At 47.2% G+C, this 16945-nt stretch overlaps 1 protein-coding gene across 1 annotated transcript; it reads left to right on the top strand.

Moving 5' to 3' along the window:
• Nucleotides 1–7443: 7443 nt before the first annotated feature.
• Nucleotides 7444–9927, top strand: LOC143927257 (heat shock 70 kDa protein-like). Its single transcript, XM_077451258.1, has one exon. It carries the CDS (start codon nt 7668–7670, stop codon nt 9597–9599), a length of 1932 nt encoding a protein of 643 aa, XP_077307384.1. The 5' UTR covers nt 7444–7667; the 3' UTR covers nt 9600–9927.
• The last annotated feature ends 7018 nt before the right edge of the window (nt 9928–16945 follow it).

Below are 16945 nucleotides of genomic sequence, written 5' to 3'. Positions count from 1 at the left end.
TGTTGAGGGTATGTGGCCTGGTACGGATCAGGAGGGAGGGGAGGCCGCTCTCTCGTCCCCCCTCTTTTCCTGCGGCCTGCCAGGTTGCGTGCTCGGATAAAGGGTCTGATATGGATTTTTAGGGGGACCCCCACATCAATTTTTTTTTTAATTTGATGCGGGGTTCCCCTTAATATCCATAGCAGACCTGAAGGGTCTGGTATGGATATTTAGGGGGACCCCCACGTCAATTTTTTTTCATTTGACACGGGGTTCCCCTTAATATCCATGTCAGACCTGAAGGGCCTGGTAATTGAATTTAGGGGAACCCCCACGCTTTTTTTTTTTTATCAATGAATGAATGAATTGTCGGCTAATACAGAGAACACTCATTGAGTGTTCTCTGTATTACGGGGAGCCGACAATTTAGCCGCAAGTGATTTTAAAAGACTTTTTTTCCTGCACAAATGACACTTTGTGCAGGGACAGTTCTAAGCACCAGAAACATGCGCCCCTTCACAGGCATACTATAGATACCCCCAGCTACGAAATTTAAAGGAATATTACACTTTTATTGTTTCACTTTAATCATTATTAAAATCACTGCTCCTGAAAAAACGGCCGTTTTTAAAACTTTTTTTTGCATTGATCCATGTCCCAAAACACTTTTTAGGACAGTAACTTGCATATTACCCATTAAAATGAGCACTTTAGATTGTGAACGTTCGAGTCCCATAGACTTTAATAGGGTTCTAAAGTTCACACGAAGTTTAGGTCTGTTCGCAGGTTCTGGTGCGAACCGAACAGGGAGGTGTTCGGCTCATCCCTAGCTCCCAATGGACACCAACATTCCGGCTGACGGCATCCACTGATGGAGTCCATCTCCCTCCCTGCCCATTACCAGCCCCTTTGGGTCTTGTACGGATATTAAGGGGAACTCCGTACCCATATTAAAAAAAGGAAATACGTGTGGCCCCATATACTCAGAACAGCAGTATACAGGCGGTGCAAACAAGACAGGGACTGTGTAGGTTTGTTGTGTTAAGTAGAATCTGTTTGTAATTTTCAACTGGTAAATTTTTAAAGTGTAGCTCCAGTCAAAATATCTATTTTTAAGCTTTTTAGAAAACACCAAAAAAAAAAAAAACCTGCCCTATATGCTCTGCAGAAATGGCGGAACAGGGTGTTGGTTTTGCCACAACATTGTAAGCCCTCAAAGTGACTCTTGGTGGGCGCTGGAGCGCCTTGCTGTGAACGATTATATCAAGAATTGTAATTACATGCCATTGTTGAACAGTGGTAAAAAAAATGACCTTTGGTGGTTGTGGTGCTGGTGCCACAACACTATAAGTCCTCACAGTTACTCTGGGTGGGCACAGGAACGGGCCCTCCTGTGAAATATTATATCAAGAATTGTAATTACATGCCCCTGTTAAACAGGGGCTGAAAAATTGGACTGCTGGCACTGGTGCTGGTGCCACAACACTGCAACCTCTCCCATATACTCTAGTTGTAGTGTAGGAATGAGCCCTGCTGCAAAGCATTGCATCAAAAATTGTAATTAAACGCCCCTGTTAAACAGGGGCAGAAAAATTGGGCCTTAGGCTCTGGTGCTGGTGCCACGACACTGCAACTTCTCCCATATACTCTAGTTGTAGTGTAGGAATGAGCCCTGCTGCAAAGCATTGCATCAAAAATTGAAATTAAACGCCCCTGTTGAACAGGGGCAGAAAAATTGGGTCTTAGGCACTGGTGCTGGTGCCACAACACTGCAACCTCTCCCATATACTCTAGTTGTAGTGTAGGAATGAGCCCTGCTGCAAAGCATTGCATCAAAAATTGTAATTAAACGCCCCTGTTGAACAGGGGCAGAAAAATTGGGTCTTAGGCACTGGTGCTGGTGCCACAACACTGCAACCTCTCCCATATACTCTAGTTGTAGTGCAGGAATGAGCCCTGCTGCAAAGCATTGCAAAAAAAATTGTAATTAAATGCCCCTGTTAAACAGGGGCAGAAAAATTGGGCTGATGGCATCACCCAGAACCAGAAATGTTCTTCCAACATATCAGCGGAGGAGGAAGAGGATAGACAGTCAACATAACAGGACAGTCACTCAGCATCAGCATAGGCAGTCTTGAAGGGATGTGATATTTCAAAAAAAATTATTCGGTTACATCAGCTTCAGGTGCTTGATAGCTGTGGGTGATCCAAGACTGATTCATCTCGATGAAGGTCAGTCGATCAACTGATTGAGTGGACAGGCGCACCCTGTGATCGGTAACAAAGCCACCAGCAGCACTGAAGGTGCATTCCGAAAAAACGCTGGATGCTGGACAGGCCAGTAGCTCAATTGCATACTGTGCAAGCTCTGGCCAGTGATCCATCCTCAAGACCCAGTAAGCCAGAGGATTTTCGGTGGGAAAGGTGTCCAAGTCTGACCTTGCCCCTAGGTATTCGTGCACCATGTAAATCAGATGCTGGCGATGGTTGCTGGAACTGATCATACCTTGGGGCTGCGGACTAAAAAATTGTCTGAAAGCATCGGTCAGACGGCCACCTTCTCCACCGTTTCTTCTGACCGATGCCTCAGCAACACATTGTCCAGGACCAGGAGTTTGTAACCTCCAAGTCTCTGGGAACACGTTGCACAGACCTTTCTGCAAGGCCTCCCGGAGATGTCTCATCCTCTGCTCCCTCTGCGATGGCAAGATAAGGTCGGCAACCTTACCCTTGTACTGTGGATCAAGAAGAGTGGCCAGCCAGTAATGGTCCCTCTCCTTGATCCGAAGAATATGAAGATCCTTCCGCAGGCTTTGCAGGATCAGGGAGGCCATGCAGCGTAGGTTATCTGAGGCATTCGGTCTGGAGTCCTCTGGGTCACTAAGGACAACATGATCCGTAGCTACCTCCTCCCAGCCACATACAAGTCCACGGGTTTCTTGGGACTGTAAATCATCCCTACAAGACTGCTGCTGCTGCTGCTGATGCTGAGTGCCAGCCTCCACCTCCATGCTGACACAATCATCATCCTCCTCCTCCTCTTCCTGTGTGATGGGTGGCACAGCAGGAACACTGTTTGGATAAAGGGGCCTTGAGAGGCAAGGAAGTCCTCCTCTTCCTGCCTCTGTTCTGCCTCAAGTGCCCTGTCCATTATTCCACGCAGCGTATGCTCCAAGAGGTGGACAAGAGGTACAGTGTCACTGATGCATGCACTGTCACTGCTCACCATCCTTGTGGCCTCCTCAAACGGTGAAAGGACAGTGCATGCATCCCTGATCATGCCCCACTGGCGTGGTGAGAAAAAACTGAGCTCCCCTGACCCTGTCCTGGTGCCGTAGTCGCACAGGTACTCATTGATGGCCCTCTGCTGCGTGTGCAGCCGCTGCAGCATGGCCAATGTTGAGTTCCATCTGGTGGGCATGTCACATATAAGGCGGTTCTTGGGCAGGTTCAACTCCTTTTGGAGCTCAGCCAGCCAAGCACAGGCATTAAATGATCGGCGGAAATGCACACAGACTTTCCTGGCCTGCTTCAGGACATCCTGAAAGCCGGGGTACCTGCCCAAGAACCGCTGCACCACCAGGTTAAGGACGTGAGCTACACAGGGCACATGGGTCAGTTGTCCCTGTCGGAGGGCGAAGAGGAGGTTGGTGCCATTGTCACAAACCACCATTCCTGGCTTGAGCTGGCGTGGCGTCAACCACCTCTCGGCCTGCCCCTGCAGAGCTGACAAAACACCCGCCCCAGTGTGGCTCCTGTCCCCCAAACAAACCAGCGCAAGCACGGCATGGCATCGTTTTGCCTGCGTACTTGCGTAGCCCCTGGAACGCCTACGGAGCACAGCTGGTTCTGAGGACAGAGCACTGGAAGAGGCCATGGAGGAAGAAGAAGAGGAGGGGGTGGAGGAGACAGGTGTGTCACAACCAATAGTAGCATTTTGGAGGCGTGGTGGCGGAACAACCTCCAACACTACTGCACCTTGTCCTGCATCCTTCCCAGCTGCCAGAAGAGTGACCCAATGGGCTGTGAAAGACAGGTAACGTCCCTGTCCATGCCTGCTGGACCATGAGTCAGCGGTAATATGCACCTTACCGCTGACCGCCCTGTCCATCGAGGCAAGGAAATTGCCTTTCACATACCGGTAGAAAGCCGGAATTGCCTTCCGTGAGAAAAAGTGTTTGGGGGCCTGCCACTGAGGAACCACACATTGTACAAACTCACGGAAGGGGGCCGAGTCTACCAACTGAAAAGGCAGCAGTTGAAGTGCTAGCAATTTAGCCAAGCTAGCATTCAAGCGCTGGGCATGTGGATGGCTGGGAGTGAACTTTTTGCTGGTCCAGCAGCTGGGGCAGGGACTTTTGCCTGCTATAATCGGACGTGGGTGTACTGCTAGCAGAGTGCCCGGAAACACTTGGCTGTGACACACCTAATTCTATACCTTCATTCCTCTCAGAGCAGGTTTCAGAGAGGACTGAAGGTCTAGTGGGGTTGGAGATCCCAGCTGACGAGGAGCAAGGAGAGGTCCGCTTTGTTCTTTGGTGTGGGTCTTTGAGGTACGCTTGCCAACGAGCTGCATGGCAGGTCAACATATGTCTGGTCAAGCATGTGGTGCCCAAGCGGCTGATGTTTTGGCCATGCGAGATACACTTGAGACATATGTTGCAAATAGCAGTGGTGCGATCTGATGCACTCGTCTCAAAAAAGGCCCACACCAGAGAACTTTTAGAATAACGCGCAGAGGCAGCACCCTGCACAGGTGGAGCTCTGCTGTGTGATTCAGTCGATGTGCTGCCCCTAAGCTGGCCCCCGGAGGGCATCCTGCCTTATTGGACATGTGCCTCCTCCTCCTCTCTCCTACCAGGCACCCACGTGGAGTCAGTGCCCTCATCATCCCCTCCCTCTTCATCGCTGGAGCAAACCTGGCAGTAATCTGCAGCTTGTGGAATATGACTGCCAGATTGCTGTCCTTCTTGAGCATCCCCTCTCTCTGCATTCACGCTACTGCCTTTCTCTAGCTGAGTATCATCATCAGAGCCTACAAAACACTGTGCATCCTCCTGGAGCATGTACCCAACATTGTGCTCAAACAGTTCAGGAGACTCCTCAGGAGGACGTGGTGGGTCTAGGGAAGGAGTCACTGATGATGACATTGAGAGGAGGGAAGACGATGCATTGGCAGCTGCTTTGCTAGTACCCTGAGCCTGGGTGAGAGAGGATGAGGAGGATGAAGAGGGCTTGGTCATCCACTCTACCAAGTCGTTGGCATGTTGCAGCTCAACATGTCCAGCTGCCGAAAAGAAAGACAAGCGTGTCCCATGGCCACGTGCTGATGATGACGATGCACCGCGTCCACGACCAGCACTGTTGTCTCTAGACACAGAGCCTGCTTGCCCTCTTTTATCGGCTCGCGCCTGTCTGCCTCTCCTTGCTGGCCTTCCAGACATGGTAATGGACTGAAGGGAGATGGGAAAACCAGCAATTGGGTAGTGTATATTGTGCTGGAGGCACACACAACATCCACTAACTCCTGCAGATGGCACATGGCTCAATTAGAGAAGAGCTATGTAGGTGGATATAACAGTGTATACTGGGTTCAGGGCACGCAGACAGCACGCACAACCTCCTACAACTGACTGCAGGCTCTATTTAAAAAGAGCAAGATAGTTAGCTATGTAGGTGGATATAGCAGTGTATACTGTGTTCAGGGCACGCAGACAGCACGCACAATCTCCTACAACTGACTGCAAGCTCTATTTGAAAAGACACAAGATAGTTAGCTATATAGGTGGATATAGCGGTGTATACTGGGTTCAGGGCATGCAGACAGCATGCACAATCTCCTACAACTGACTGCAAGCTCTATTAAAAAAGAGAAATATAGCTAGCTATATAGGTGGATATAGCGGTGTATACTGCGGTCAGGGCACGCAGACAACAACCACTACAGAAGAGCAAGAAAGTAAAATCGGCCGATAATGATCGGTGTATACTGTGTTGAAGGTACACAGAACACCACTAACTCCTACAGACGCCAACACACTACACAAGGCTGCCACGCTGGCGGCCTTATATAGTGTGGGGCGTGTACTACACAGCCTGAGCTATGATTGGCCACAGGCATCCTGCCTGTGGCCAATCATGGCTCTCCTCGCTGCCGGCGCTGTGATTGGCCAAGCATGCAGGGTCACAGTGTATGCTTGGCCAATCATGAGCCAGCAATGCACTGCGGTGGCGCAGTGCATTGTGGGCCGTGAGCGCCACACGAATTTGGCGCGAACGGCCCATAACGTTCGGAATTCGCCGAATGGGCGAACAGCCGATGTTCGAGTCGAATGTATGTTCGACTCGAACACGAAGCTCATCCCTAGTGAGATGACTTCATTGCGTTATTTCACGAGATGACATTATTCATGGACACCACTAAACATCGCTGATGGCAGTCGTATCGACAACTGTGCATGCGCTGGTGATTTTTAAAGTATGCAGACGGCGCGCCGGTCAGTGCAGACTTTGCCTCTCAGGACTAACAACATCCTAGCCATTTGTGTGTATATACCTATCCCAGGTAAGTGAAAACGATTTATTTTTGCCATTCTTTCTGTCTGCTATCTTCATATACTCAAACGATATCCTGGGAAGGTGAAAAAAGACATCACATGCCTGGGTGCCTGTATACTGCCACCAGGGAGGACATGGACAAAACAAACAGCCACAAAAGGGTCAAACATATACAGACATTGGGAGCCCCTGGTCATTATAGGGTTAATAATTTCCAGCCATAAGGAAACCTCTCCACATAAATAGGTAAATCCTATCCAGCCAACACAGACCCATAGGAAATGAAAGAGTTAATTGCATTCAGCCATTAGGGAGTGGTTAGTCATAGAAGGGTTAATAATATTCAGACCACCTGGGAGACATCAGTCATGAAAGGATTAATGGTATTCAGCCTTCAGGGAGTTGACAGTCATGGAAGGGTTAATGTCATCCAGCCACTGGGGAGACATTTGTCATGAAACAGTAGACCCGTGTTCAGCCACTAAGAAGATGCTGGTCATAAAGGGTTAATCATATGAGAGCCGTTAATTGTGATAGTATTAATCCTGTCTAGCTACCAGATAATCATCAGTCATGAAAAGGTTAACTATATTACGCTTTATTGAGCTGCTGGTTATCATGTCACCAGGCAGCAATTAGCCAAAAAAGGGTTAATTGTATTCAGCCGCTAGGTAGCGGTTATAAATGGAAAGGGTTAATCCCGACCACCGAGGAGCTGCAAGTCATGAAAGGGTTAACTCTGTCCAGACAGCAGAGATCTGCCCCCAACCTTCCTGTACATTCAGGAATCATCTAAAGTTGATGACGTTGTCTCAGGTCAGTGCTGATTGGCTGATGCTTCCAGGAAGTCTCTGGAAGGTTCCAGCTGCTTCCTAAGGACTGTGCGTGATTGGTCAGGAACTTTCTCACAGCTGAGCCAGCGAGTATAAATAGAGCTGAGCTGCACAGAGAGAGGCAGATAGTAAAACTCCCAGAGAGAAGACAGAGCTCAGCTCATAGAGGAGAACACAACTCCGTTCTCCATACAGCACAGAGGAGACGTATCTTCTGACACAGCAGAGGAGAACCAGCTTTATCTACTGACCCCAAGAAGATATAATATAGAGATCTACACATCCACCAGCAAGAAGATGGCGCCCAAAGACATTGCAATTGGCATTGATCTTGGCACGACCTATTCCTGCGTCGGCGTCTTCCAGCATGGCAAGGTGGAGATCATCGCCAATGACCAGGGCAACCGCACCACCCCGAGCTATGTGGCCTTCACCGACACAGAGAGGCTGATCGGAGATGCAGCCAAGAACCAGGTGGCCATGAACCCACAGAACACAGTCTTTGATGCTAAGAGACTGATTGGCAGGAAGTTTGATGACCACGTGGTGCAGTCTGACATGAAGCACTGGCCATTCCAGGTGGTGAGTGACTGTGGGAAGCCCAAAGTCAAGGTGGAGTACAAAGGAGAAGAGAAGACCTTCACTCCTGAGGAAATTTCCTCCATGGTCTTGTTGAAGATGAAGGAAACAGCTGAGGCGTACCTGGGTCATTCTGTGAGAAACGCTGTGATCACCGTGCCAGCCTATTTCAATGACTCCCAGCGCCAAGCCACTAAAGATGCCGGGGTCATCGCTGGTTTAAATGTACTGAGAATCATTAATGAGCCCACAGCTGCTGCCATTGCTTATGGCTTGGATAAAGGAAGCCGAGGTGAACGCAACATCCTGATCTTTGACCTGGGAGGTGGCACATTTGACGTCTCCATCCTCACTATTGATGAAGGGGTCTTTGAGGTGAAGGCTACAGCAGGTGACACCCATCTGGGTGGAGAAGACTTTGATAACCGAATGGTGAACCACTTTGTGGAAGAATTTAAGCGCAAGCACAAGAAAGACATCAGCCAGAATAAGAGAGCTCTGAGGAGGCTCAGAACAGCTTGCGAGAGAGCCAAGCGCACCCTGTCCTCCAGCACCCAGGCCAGCATTGAGATTGACTCTTTGTATGAGGGCATTGACTTCTACACTTCCATCACCAGGGCTCGCTTTGAGGAACTTTGTTCAGATCTCTTCAGGGGAACCCTTGACCCCGTTGAGAAGGCCCTGAGAGATGCCAAGCTGGACAAGTCTCAGATTAATGACATTGTTCTGGTTGGAGGCTCTACACGTATTCCCAAGGTGCAGAAACTCCTTCAAGACTTCTTCAATGGGAAGGAGCTAAACAAGAGCATCAACCCTGATGAAGCTGTCGCCTATGGAGCCGCTGTACAAGCTGCCATCCTGACTGGTGACAAGTCTGAGAAGGTACAGGATCTGCTCCTGCTGGATGTGGCCCCGCTCTCTCTTGGTCTAGAAACAGCCGGAGGGGTGATGACTGTACTCATCAAACGCAACACCACCATCCCCACCAAGCAGACACAGATCTTCAGCACCTACTCTGACAACCAGCCAGGTGTCCTCATCCAGGTGTTTGAGGGTGAGAGAGCAATGACAAAAGACAACAACCTCCTGGGGAAGTTTGAACTGACTGGCATTCCTCCAGCTCCACGTGGAGTGCCACAAATTGAAGTAACCTTTGACATTGATGCCAACGGAATCCTCAATGTGTCTGCTTTGGACAAAAGCTCAGGAAAGCAGAACAAAATCACCATCACCAATGACAAGGGCAGACTGAGCAAAGAGGAAATAGAGAAGATGGTGCAGGAGGCAGAAAGGTACAAGGCGGACGATGATATTCAGAGGGAGAGGGTTGCTGCTAAGAACTCTCTGGAGTCCTATGTCTTCAATCTGAAGAGCACAGTGGAGGATGACAATATCAAGGACAAAATGAGTGCATCAGATAAGAAGGCCATTGTGGATAAGTGTAATGAGGTCCTGTCATGGCTGGACAAGAACCAGCTGGCTGAGAAAGAGGAGTACCTCCACCAGCAGAAGGAGCTGGAGAGGGTATGTAACCCTATCATCTCCAGATTGTACCAAGGGGCAGCAGGCGGTGGGATGCCAGGAGCCAGCTGCAGTACTCAGGCCAGACAGGGCTGCAACCCCGGACCTACCATTGAAGAGGTGGATTAAAGACTGCATGGTGTTTATTACAGGACTTTTAGGTGACTTTTGGGAATGATCACCATTGCAGAGTTAGATTAAGGACAGTATAACATTTAAAATATAAGGACCTACGTGTGATTAATTGGACTGCACTGAAAAAAGGACTAAATGTAGTACTTAAAAAATAAGACACATAAGCAGTGGATAATCAGGGAGAGTGTACAGTGTTTTTTGCAGGTCATCAAACACATCAAGCAAAATATATATTTCAATTTTAGTAAAAAAAAAATTTCTATGTTTATGTCCCTTGTACATATGGTAATTGCTATTTTTCTTAATAAATATTTACATTTTATTTTAAAAAATGTTTTTTCATTTTTATGCTAAATCTACATATATTTGCAGCATTTTCAGTGTAATATTGGTTATTAACTTTATAGGAGATAAAATAACTCTTTAACATTAGACATGTAAATTGTATCAAAATACAAATAGTATGGGGCATTATAAGATCGGTAAACTGAGTTAAGAAAAGAACAAATTTTGTACTATTAGGCTATGGAAGGTGTGGGTCATTCTGCGCAGATAGTTTGTGGCATCTGTGCTCAACATCATCTACATCTTTACTGATACTGGCTGTTTTATGTCCTGATAAGACCAGATAGATGGGTACAGAGAAAGGTGCCCACACTAACATGAAAATCTTCTTCACAAAATAACAAGCTCTAGCCAACATGTCTCAAGGTGTCTGTGCAGAAATATGTATTTCACCCACTCAGAATATAGAATCTTCACAGCAAAGGTATTTGCAACCCCTGTAGGTACGCCCCTAGAATTATAAAAATTACAAAATTCCCCCATCCACACATTCATAGTGAATGGGGGAATCCCTCACCCTTTTTTATTGTGTTCTGATGGCAGAGAGACTTTACCGCCATCAGAATACAGTGATCAGTGTTGCCGGCTGTAGCCAGCAGCACTGATTATTTAGAAAAACAGGCTGGTTATGTACCCCATACCTATTCACAGGGGGAGGTAGGATCTGGGGGCCCCCCTTGTTAAGTTTTTGAAGGGTGACATGTTAGGTATCTATTTACATGGCGTAACATTATGCAAAAACATTGGGCTAACTTTACTGTTTTTTTTTTAAAGCACAAAACTGTTTATTTTTTTTTCAGGAGCAGTGATTTTAATAAATATCGTACCTGGGGGGTGTCTATAGTATGCCTGTGAAGGGGCGCATGTTTCCCGTGCTTAGAACTGTCCCTGCACAAAGTGACAATTCATTCATTGATAAAAATAAAAAAAAGCGTGGGGTTTCCCTAAATTCAATTCCCAGTCCCTTCAGGTCTGGTATGGATATTAAGGGGAACCCCGTGTCAAACTTAAAAAAAAATCATTTGGGGTGTATTTGTACTTTTCTGGCATGTTAGGGTCTCAAGTGTGATCAATTTTCAGATATTGGCACCATAGCTTGTGGACCCTATAACTTTCACAAAGACCAAATAATATACACAAATTTGTACTTATTTTTACCAAAGATATGTAGTAGTATACATTTTGGCCAAAATTTATGAAGAAAAAATTACCAATCTGCTAAATTTTATAACAGAAACAAAGAAAAATTCATTTTTTTACATAATTTTTTCTTTTTTAGCACAAAAAATAAAAAACCCAGCGGTGATTAAATACCACCAAAAGAAAGCTCTATTTGTGTGAAAATAAGGACAAAAATTTCATGCGGGTACAGTGTTGCATGACTGAGTAATTGTCATTCAAAATGTGAGAGCACTGAAAGCTGAAAATTGGTCTGGTTATTAAGGGTGTTTAAGTGCCCAGTGGTCAAGTGGTTAATGCCTCTGGGCTGGCTAGCCCAAGGCAAGGGAACTAAGGAAGGATTCCAAGGTGGGTGGGTGCTGTCTCCAGTTCGGTAGAGACCCATTGAACTTCGAGCATTCCAGGGGATGACTCTTTAGAAGAACACCACGTGCGGGTTGGTTTTCTTAACAAGAGCCTGGAAGGGCTGAAGTAACCAAAAGAATCCGGTCTTGTGGATATCGCCAAACAGGGTATAAGATCCAGGTATCCTACAAGTGTTCTACAGCTTAGTTTCCCTACGTGTTCTGCAACAACGTCAGTGATGGAGACTTTGTTCCTGAGTAAACACCTTGTTGGCTGCTAGGCCTTGTGAGAGGGACTGTCCAATCTGAGTGATCATTCAGCTGCGAATGGCTATTCTCTGGATGCAGTCAAAGAAAGCAAGTTCTTTAATGTTTTTGGACTTTGACATTGAGAGTCCCTGAACTTTCCTTTCCAACCCTCTGATCCCAAGTTGAAAGACTTTTCAATGGTTTGAGTTTTTGCAAATAAAATTCAAGTGGATCTATTGTCAGTCTCAAGTTACTGGGCCATCTACCAAGGGACATCCCCTAGACGTGCAACAAGGAGAACGAAAGGTAACGGTAAGCCCAAAAATAACCAGCAGCTCCTTCGGGGGTTAGTCCTACACACACACACATATATATATATATATATATATATATATATATATATATATATATATATATATATATATACACACACACAGGGGTCAAGTCCTGGGGAAAAGAAGTGTGGGAACTCCCACCCAAGATCCACTTGCCCAAAAAAAAATGATACGCTCATATGCACGCTTCAAAAGTGGTATTTTTAATCCAATTTTCGTATTGTGTGTATGAAGCGTAACTGTTTTTCCTTAAAAAAAAAAAAAAGCAATCCTCAATAAACATAAATACGGTAATTCTCTGAATAATCAGCATTCATTCCATTGTGCTTCCATGCAAATGTGAACATCATGTTCTGATCTTTATTGGGGAATGTTATTTTGTATATAGAGTGTTTATGTGGTGAGGTTACACTTTTCGTTGAACAGAGTTTGGATAACACAGGGTTAAACGGAAAGGTCATAAATGAACTGCACATTATCTGGACAGACTGCTTGGGGAGATAGTGATGTGTTCCTGCTTAGGAGATGTATGTTAGCTTGGAGAGCTGCAAACTCTGCAGGGCTCCAACACACACTCGCTGCTATTCCAACCCTTCACATATTTCCACATAAACTTCCCTCCTGGCATTAAACTTTGCCAGGTATTGTGCTCAGCTTACCACCCCAAACTGATGTTCCTCCCTCAGCTCACCTCTCTCCCTGCATGTCGTGTGAGCAGAATAGCTGTGCGGGGAGGAGCGCATTACACGAGAGGTCTGACTAAATACAATTTCTTAGCAGCAGGGACCTGATCTACCCATCAGCTAGCTGTGATTGACAGGTAGATTGAAACGGAAGCTGTCATGGGGCCCCCTACTGGCAATGCCTGAACGGTCAGGTGAGCGGCACTTACTATTGGGAGCTGTGTCGGCAGCTGCTGGTGTAGCACCTGCCACACAGCTCACATACTTCAAAGTCTTGCAGGACACGGCTGCTAATGGGAACTGAGTTACTGTTGTGGAAAAAGTAAAGGAACTCCGTTCCCATGTGTTCTCACAGGACTTGAGCCCTGTGTGTATATCTATCTATCTATCTATCTATCTGTCTATCTGTCTATCTGTCTATCTGTCTATCTGTCTATCTGTCTATCTGTCTATCTGTCCCTCACATTTTTGTAAATATTTGATTATCTTTTCATGTGACAACACTAAAGAAATGACACTTTGCTACAACGTAAAGTAGTGAGTGTACAGCTTGTATAACAGTGTAAAACCTGAACCTGAGAGTTCAAAAGCAGCTATTCAGTTACCGTTTAACCAGGGCCAGAAGGGAGAAGAGAAGATAGCGGCTTATTCCCCGCACGTTTGCAAATTGGTTGCAAGCATTTGCGATCCTTGCGAGCGTAATCGGGGAAAAGGCACAGAGCACTGTTCAGCTTTATTTTGCTATCTAGAGGCCATTAGCGAGGCGCACAGGGTGTATGGAGGTTTGGCGTGGCTCCGGTATGATGAACAATTTCACCAACGGAAGGCCGTTCATCTGGCTATTAGATGGGACCACAAAGTTGTTAGTCTTTGGATCAAGTTGATGACTTCTTCCAGGGCTACAGGTCAGTTTTTTCCAGGAGGGGTCAGCGGCGCCTCCTCAGCAGGATCGCCGGCCCCAAAAAAGAAAGGGCTCTGCTGGTAGTTCAACGAGGGAACGTGCAGGTTCGGGAACTCGTGTAGTTACAAGCACGAATGTTCCGGGTGCAGTGGCGCACACCCCTTCTCACATTGTTTCAGACAAGGAAAGAGTCGCTGGAAAAAGGGATGACGCCAGTGAACCTGGAAAGGATGCTGCCTTTCCTAAGTAGATATCTCGATCAGGCAGCGGCTGGTTTGTTAGAAGCGAGTTTTCGGGAGGGGTTTAAGATTCCGAGTACGTTGAGGGAGGTTCCTCCGGTATTGGATAATTTGAGGTCGGCATTACTTCATCGGAAGGTGGTGTCGGAGGTGGCTCTCGGCTGGATGGCCGGTCCATTTTCGGTCCCGTCGGTTTCAGACTTGGTGGATTCCCCATTGGAAGTGGTTCCCAAGAAAGAACCAGGGCAGTACAGGATGATTACCCACCTGTCCTACCCAAAGGGCGGCTCCGTAAATGACGGTATTGACCCGAAGGCTTGTGTGAGGGGCCCTTATGGCAAAAACAGATGTGGAAGCGGCGTTCAGGTTATTGTCAGTTCACCCACAGAGTATGCATTCGTTAGGTTGTTGCTGGCAGGGATCTTACTTTGTAGATCGCTGTCTGCCTATGGGATGTTCAATCTCTTGTTCCCTGTTTGAGGCATTTAGTTTGTTCTTTGAGTGGGCAGTGCGGGAAACGGCTAGGGTCACTCCGTCATCCATTACCTGGATGACTTCCTTTGCGTGGGGCCTCCGGGATCCGCAGCTGTGGGATCTTGCTGAGGACCATACAGCATCTGGCAGATAGGTTTGGGATTCCTTTGGCAGGGGAGAAGACGGAGGACTTCAGAATTAGTGTTTTTGGGAATCACTATTGATTCAATGTCAATGGAGTGTAGGTTGCTGGAGGACAAGGCAGTGGCACTACGACAGGAAGTCAGGGTAGCGCATAGCAAGCGGAAGCTGTGGTTAATAGAACTGCAATCGCTCCTGGGCAAACTGAACTTTGCCTGCAGGATTATTCCCATGGGTCGCATATTTTGCAGAAGATTGTCGGCGGCCACCTCAGGGGTGAGGGTGCCCAATCACTTCATTAGATTGTCCAGGGATTTATGTAATGATTTGAGAGTGTGGTACGCTTTCCTGGAGGAGTTTAATGGCCGATTGTTGTTGCAGGAGGAGCCAGTCAGCAACGCTAATTTGGTACTGTTCACTGATGCAGCAGGTTCGGCAGGATATGGCGCTCATTGCCAAGGGAACTGGAGTGCAGAGTCCTGGCCGGAGTCTTGGAGGGAGGTGAGGTTCCTGAAGAATTTGGCCTTACTGGAGCTCTTTCCCATAGTCCTGGCAGTGGAATTGTGGGGTAACAAGCTCAGGAACAGGAAGGTGAGATTCAATTGTGACAATATGGGGGTGATGGGGGGCCATCAATAACATTTCACCTTCATCTCCCCCGGTGGTTAGATTATTGCAATATTTGGTGCTCAGTTGCTTCAGGATAAATGCGTTTATTTATGCTGTCCTTATCCCTGGAGTGGATGGTGTCAGCAGGACAGTGGATAGTGTCAGTAGGGCAGTAGAGGGTGTCAGTAGAGCAGTGGATGGTGTCAGTAGGGCAGTAGAGGGTGTCAGTAGAGCAGTGGATGGTGTCAGTAGAGCAGTGGATGGTGTCAGTTGGTGCTCAGTTGCTTGAGGATAAATGCGTTTATTTATGCAGTCCTTATCCCTGGAGTGGATGGTGTCAGCAGGACAGTGGATAGTGTCAGTAGGGCAGTAGAGGGTGTCAGTAGAGCAGTGGATGGTGTCAGTAGGGCAGTGGATGGTGTCAGTAGGGCAGAGGACGGTGTCAGCAGAGCAGTGGATGGTGTCAGTAGAGCAGTGGATGTGTCAGTAGGGCAGTGGACAGTGTCAGTAGAGCAGTGGATGATGTTAGTAGGGCAGTGGACGGTGTCAGTAGAGCAGTGGACGGTGTCAGTAGAGCAGTGGATGGTGTCAGTAGGGCAGAGGGTGGTGTCAGTAGAGTGGATGATGTCAGTAGGGCAGTGGATGGTGTCAGTAGAGCAGTGGGCGGTGTCAGTAGGGCAGAGTAAGGTGTCAGTAGGGCAGAGGACGGTGTCAGTAGAGCAGTGGACAGTGTCATTAGAGTAGTGGATGTGTCAGTAGAGCAGTGGACGGTGTCAGTAGAGCAGTGGATGATGTCAGTAGAGCAGTGGATGGTGTCAGCAGAGCAGTGGATGGTGTCAGTAGAGCAGTGGATGTGTCAGTAGAGCAGAGGACGGTGTCAGTAGGGAAGAGGACGGTGTCAGTAGAGCAGTGGATGGTGTCAGTAGGGCAGTGGACAGTGTCAGTAGAGCAGTGGATGATGTCAGTAAAGCAGTGGATGGTGTCAGTAGGGCAGTGGATGGTGTCAGTAGGGCAGTGGACAGTGTCAGTAGAGTAGTGGACGGTGTTAGTAAAGCAGTGGACGCAGTCATGCAACACTGTATCCATATGAAGTTTTAATAATTTTTTTTCACACAAATAGAGCTTTATTTTAGTTGTATTTAATCACCGCTGGGTTTCTATTGTTTGCTAAAAATTTGGAGGAAAAAAAAAACATGTTTTCCATAGTTCATTTTATAAACAGGTAATTTTTCTCATTCACGGATGAGCACTGATTGCCACACTGGTGTGCACTTTTTCTCAGCACTGGTGGGCACTGATTGGCACACTGGTGGGCACTGTTGGGACTGCCCTGTTAATCTGGACACTAATAATGAGTGCCCTGATTATCAGTGGCAATGTCCCTTTCACACAAGCCAGTTATCAGCTCTCTTCTCCTCTCATTAAGAAAGGAATGCACATAACTGACTTGTGTTTACAAGCTGATCCCGTGGTAAAGGGCCATTGTGATTGGCCCTTTACCCCGATCTGTGATCAACTGTGTCAGGGGCATGTGTCCGAAGGGGCGCGATCATGGGAGGACGTCCGTGAATGATCCCTCCCTGGCTGTAGCCGTCTTTCTGCTATAACACTGGCAGGAAGTGGTTAAACGCATCAAAAGCACGCATTCGTGCCATAGGCGTGTTGGTTCATGTTAGTGTCAGTGTTAGAATTTTTTGCAAGTGTGAACTTAGCCTTATTCTGTCTGAAGTACGATCAGTTTTTCCAAAATACAAGGATATTTATTTAATCGATCAGAAGAAATTGAAAAAATTCCAACACAGCCAATCATCTTGGCAAAATTAAATCAAGAGCTTAGTAAC

The sequence above is a fragment of the Lithobates pipiens genome, unplaced genomic scaffold (assembly GCF_037356315.1).
Source record: "Lithobates pipiens isolate NorthernLeopardFrog02 unplaced genomic scaffold, aLitPip1_a1.2 Scaffold_23, whole genome shotgun sequence".
NCBI classification, from domain to species: domain Eukaryota; kingdom Metazoa; phylum Chordata; class Amphibia; order Anura; family Ranidae; genus Lithobates; species Lithobates pipiens.
Note: the sequence above shows the minus strand (reverse complement) of the source record. Positions and strands in the feature narration are given on the sequence as shown.

What these genes read in the sequence shown, in the direction of transcription:
- LOC143927257 (XM_077451258.1), top strand. Translation starts at nt 7,668, where the DNA reads ATGGCGCCCAAAGACATTGCAATTGGCATTGATCTTGGCACGACCTAT.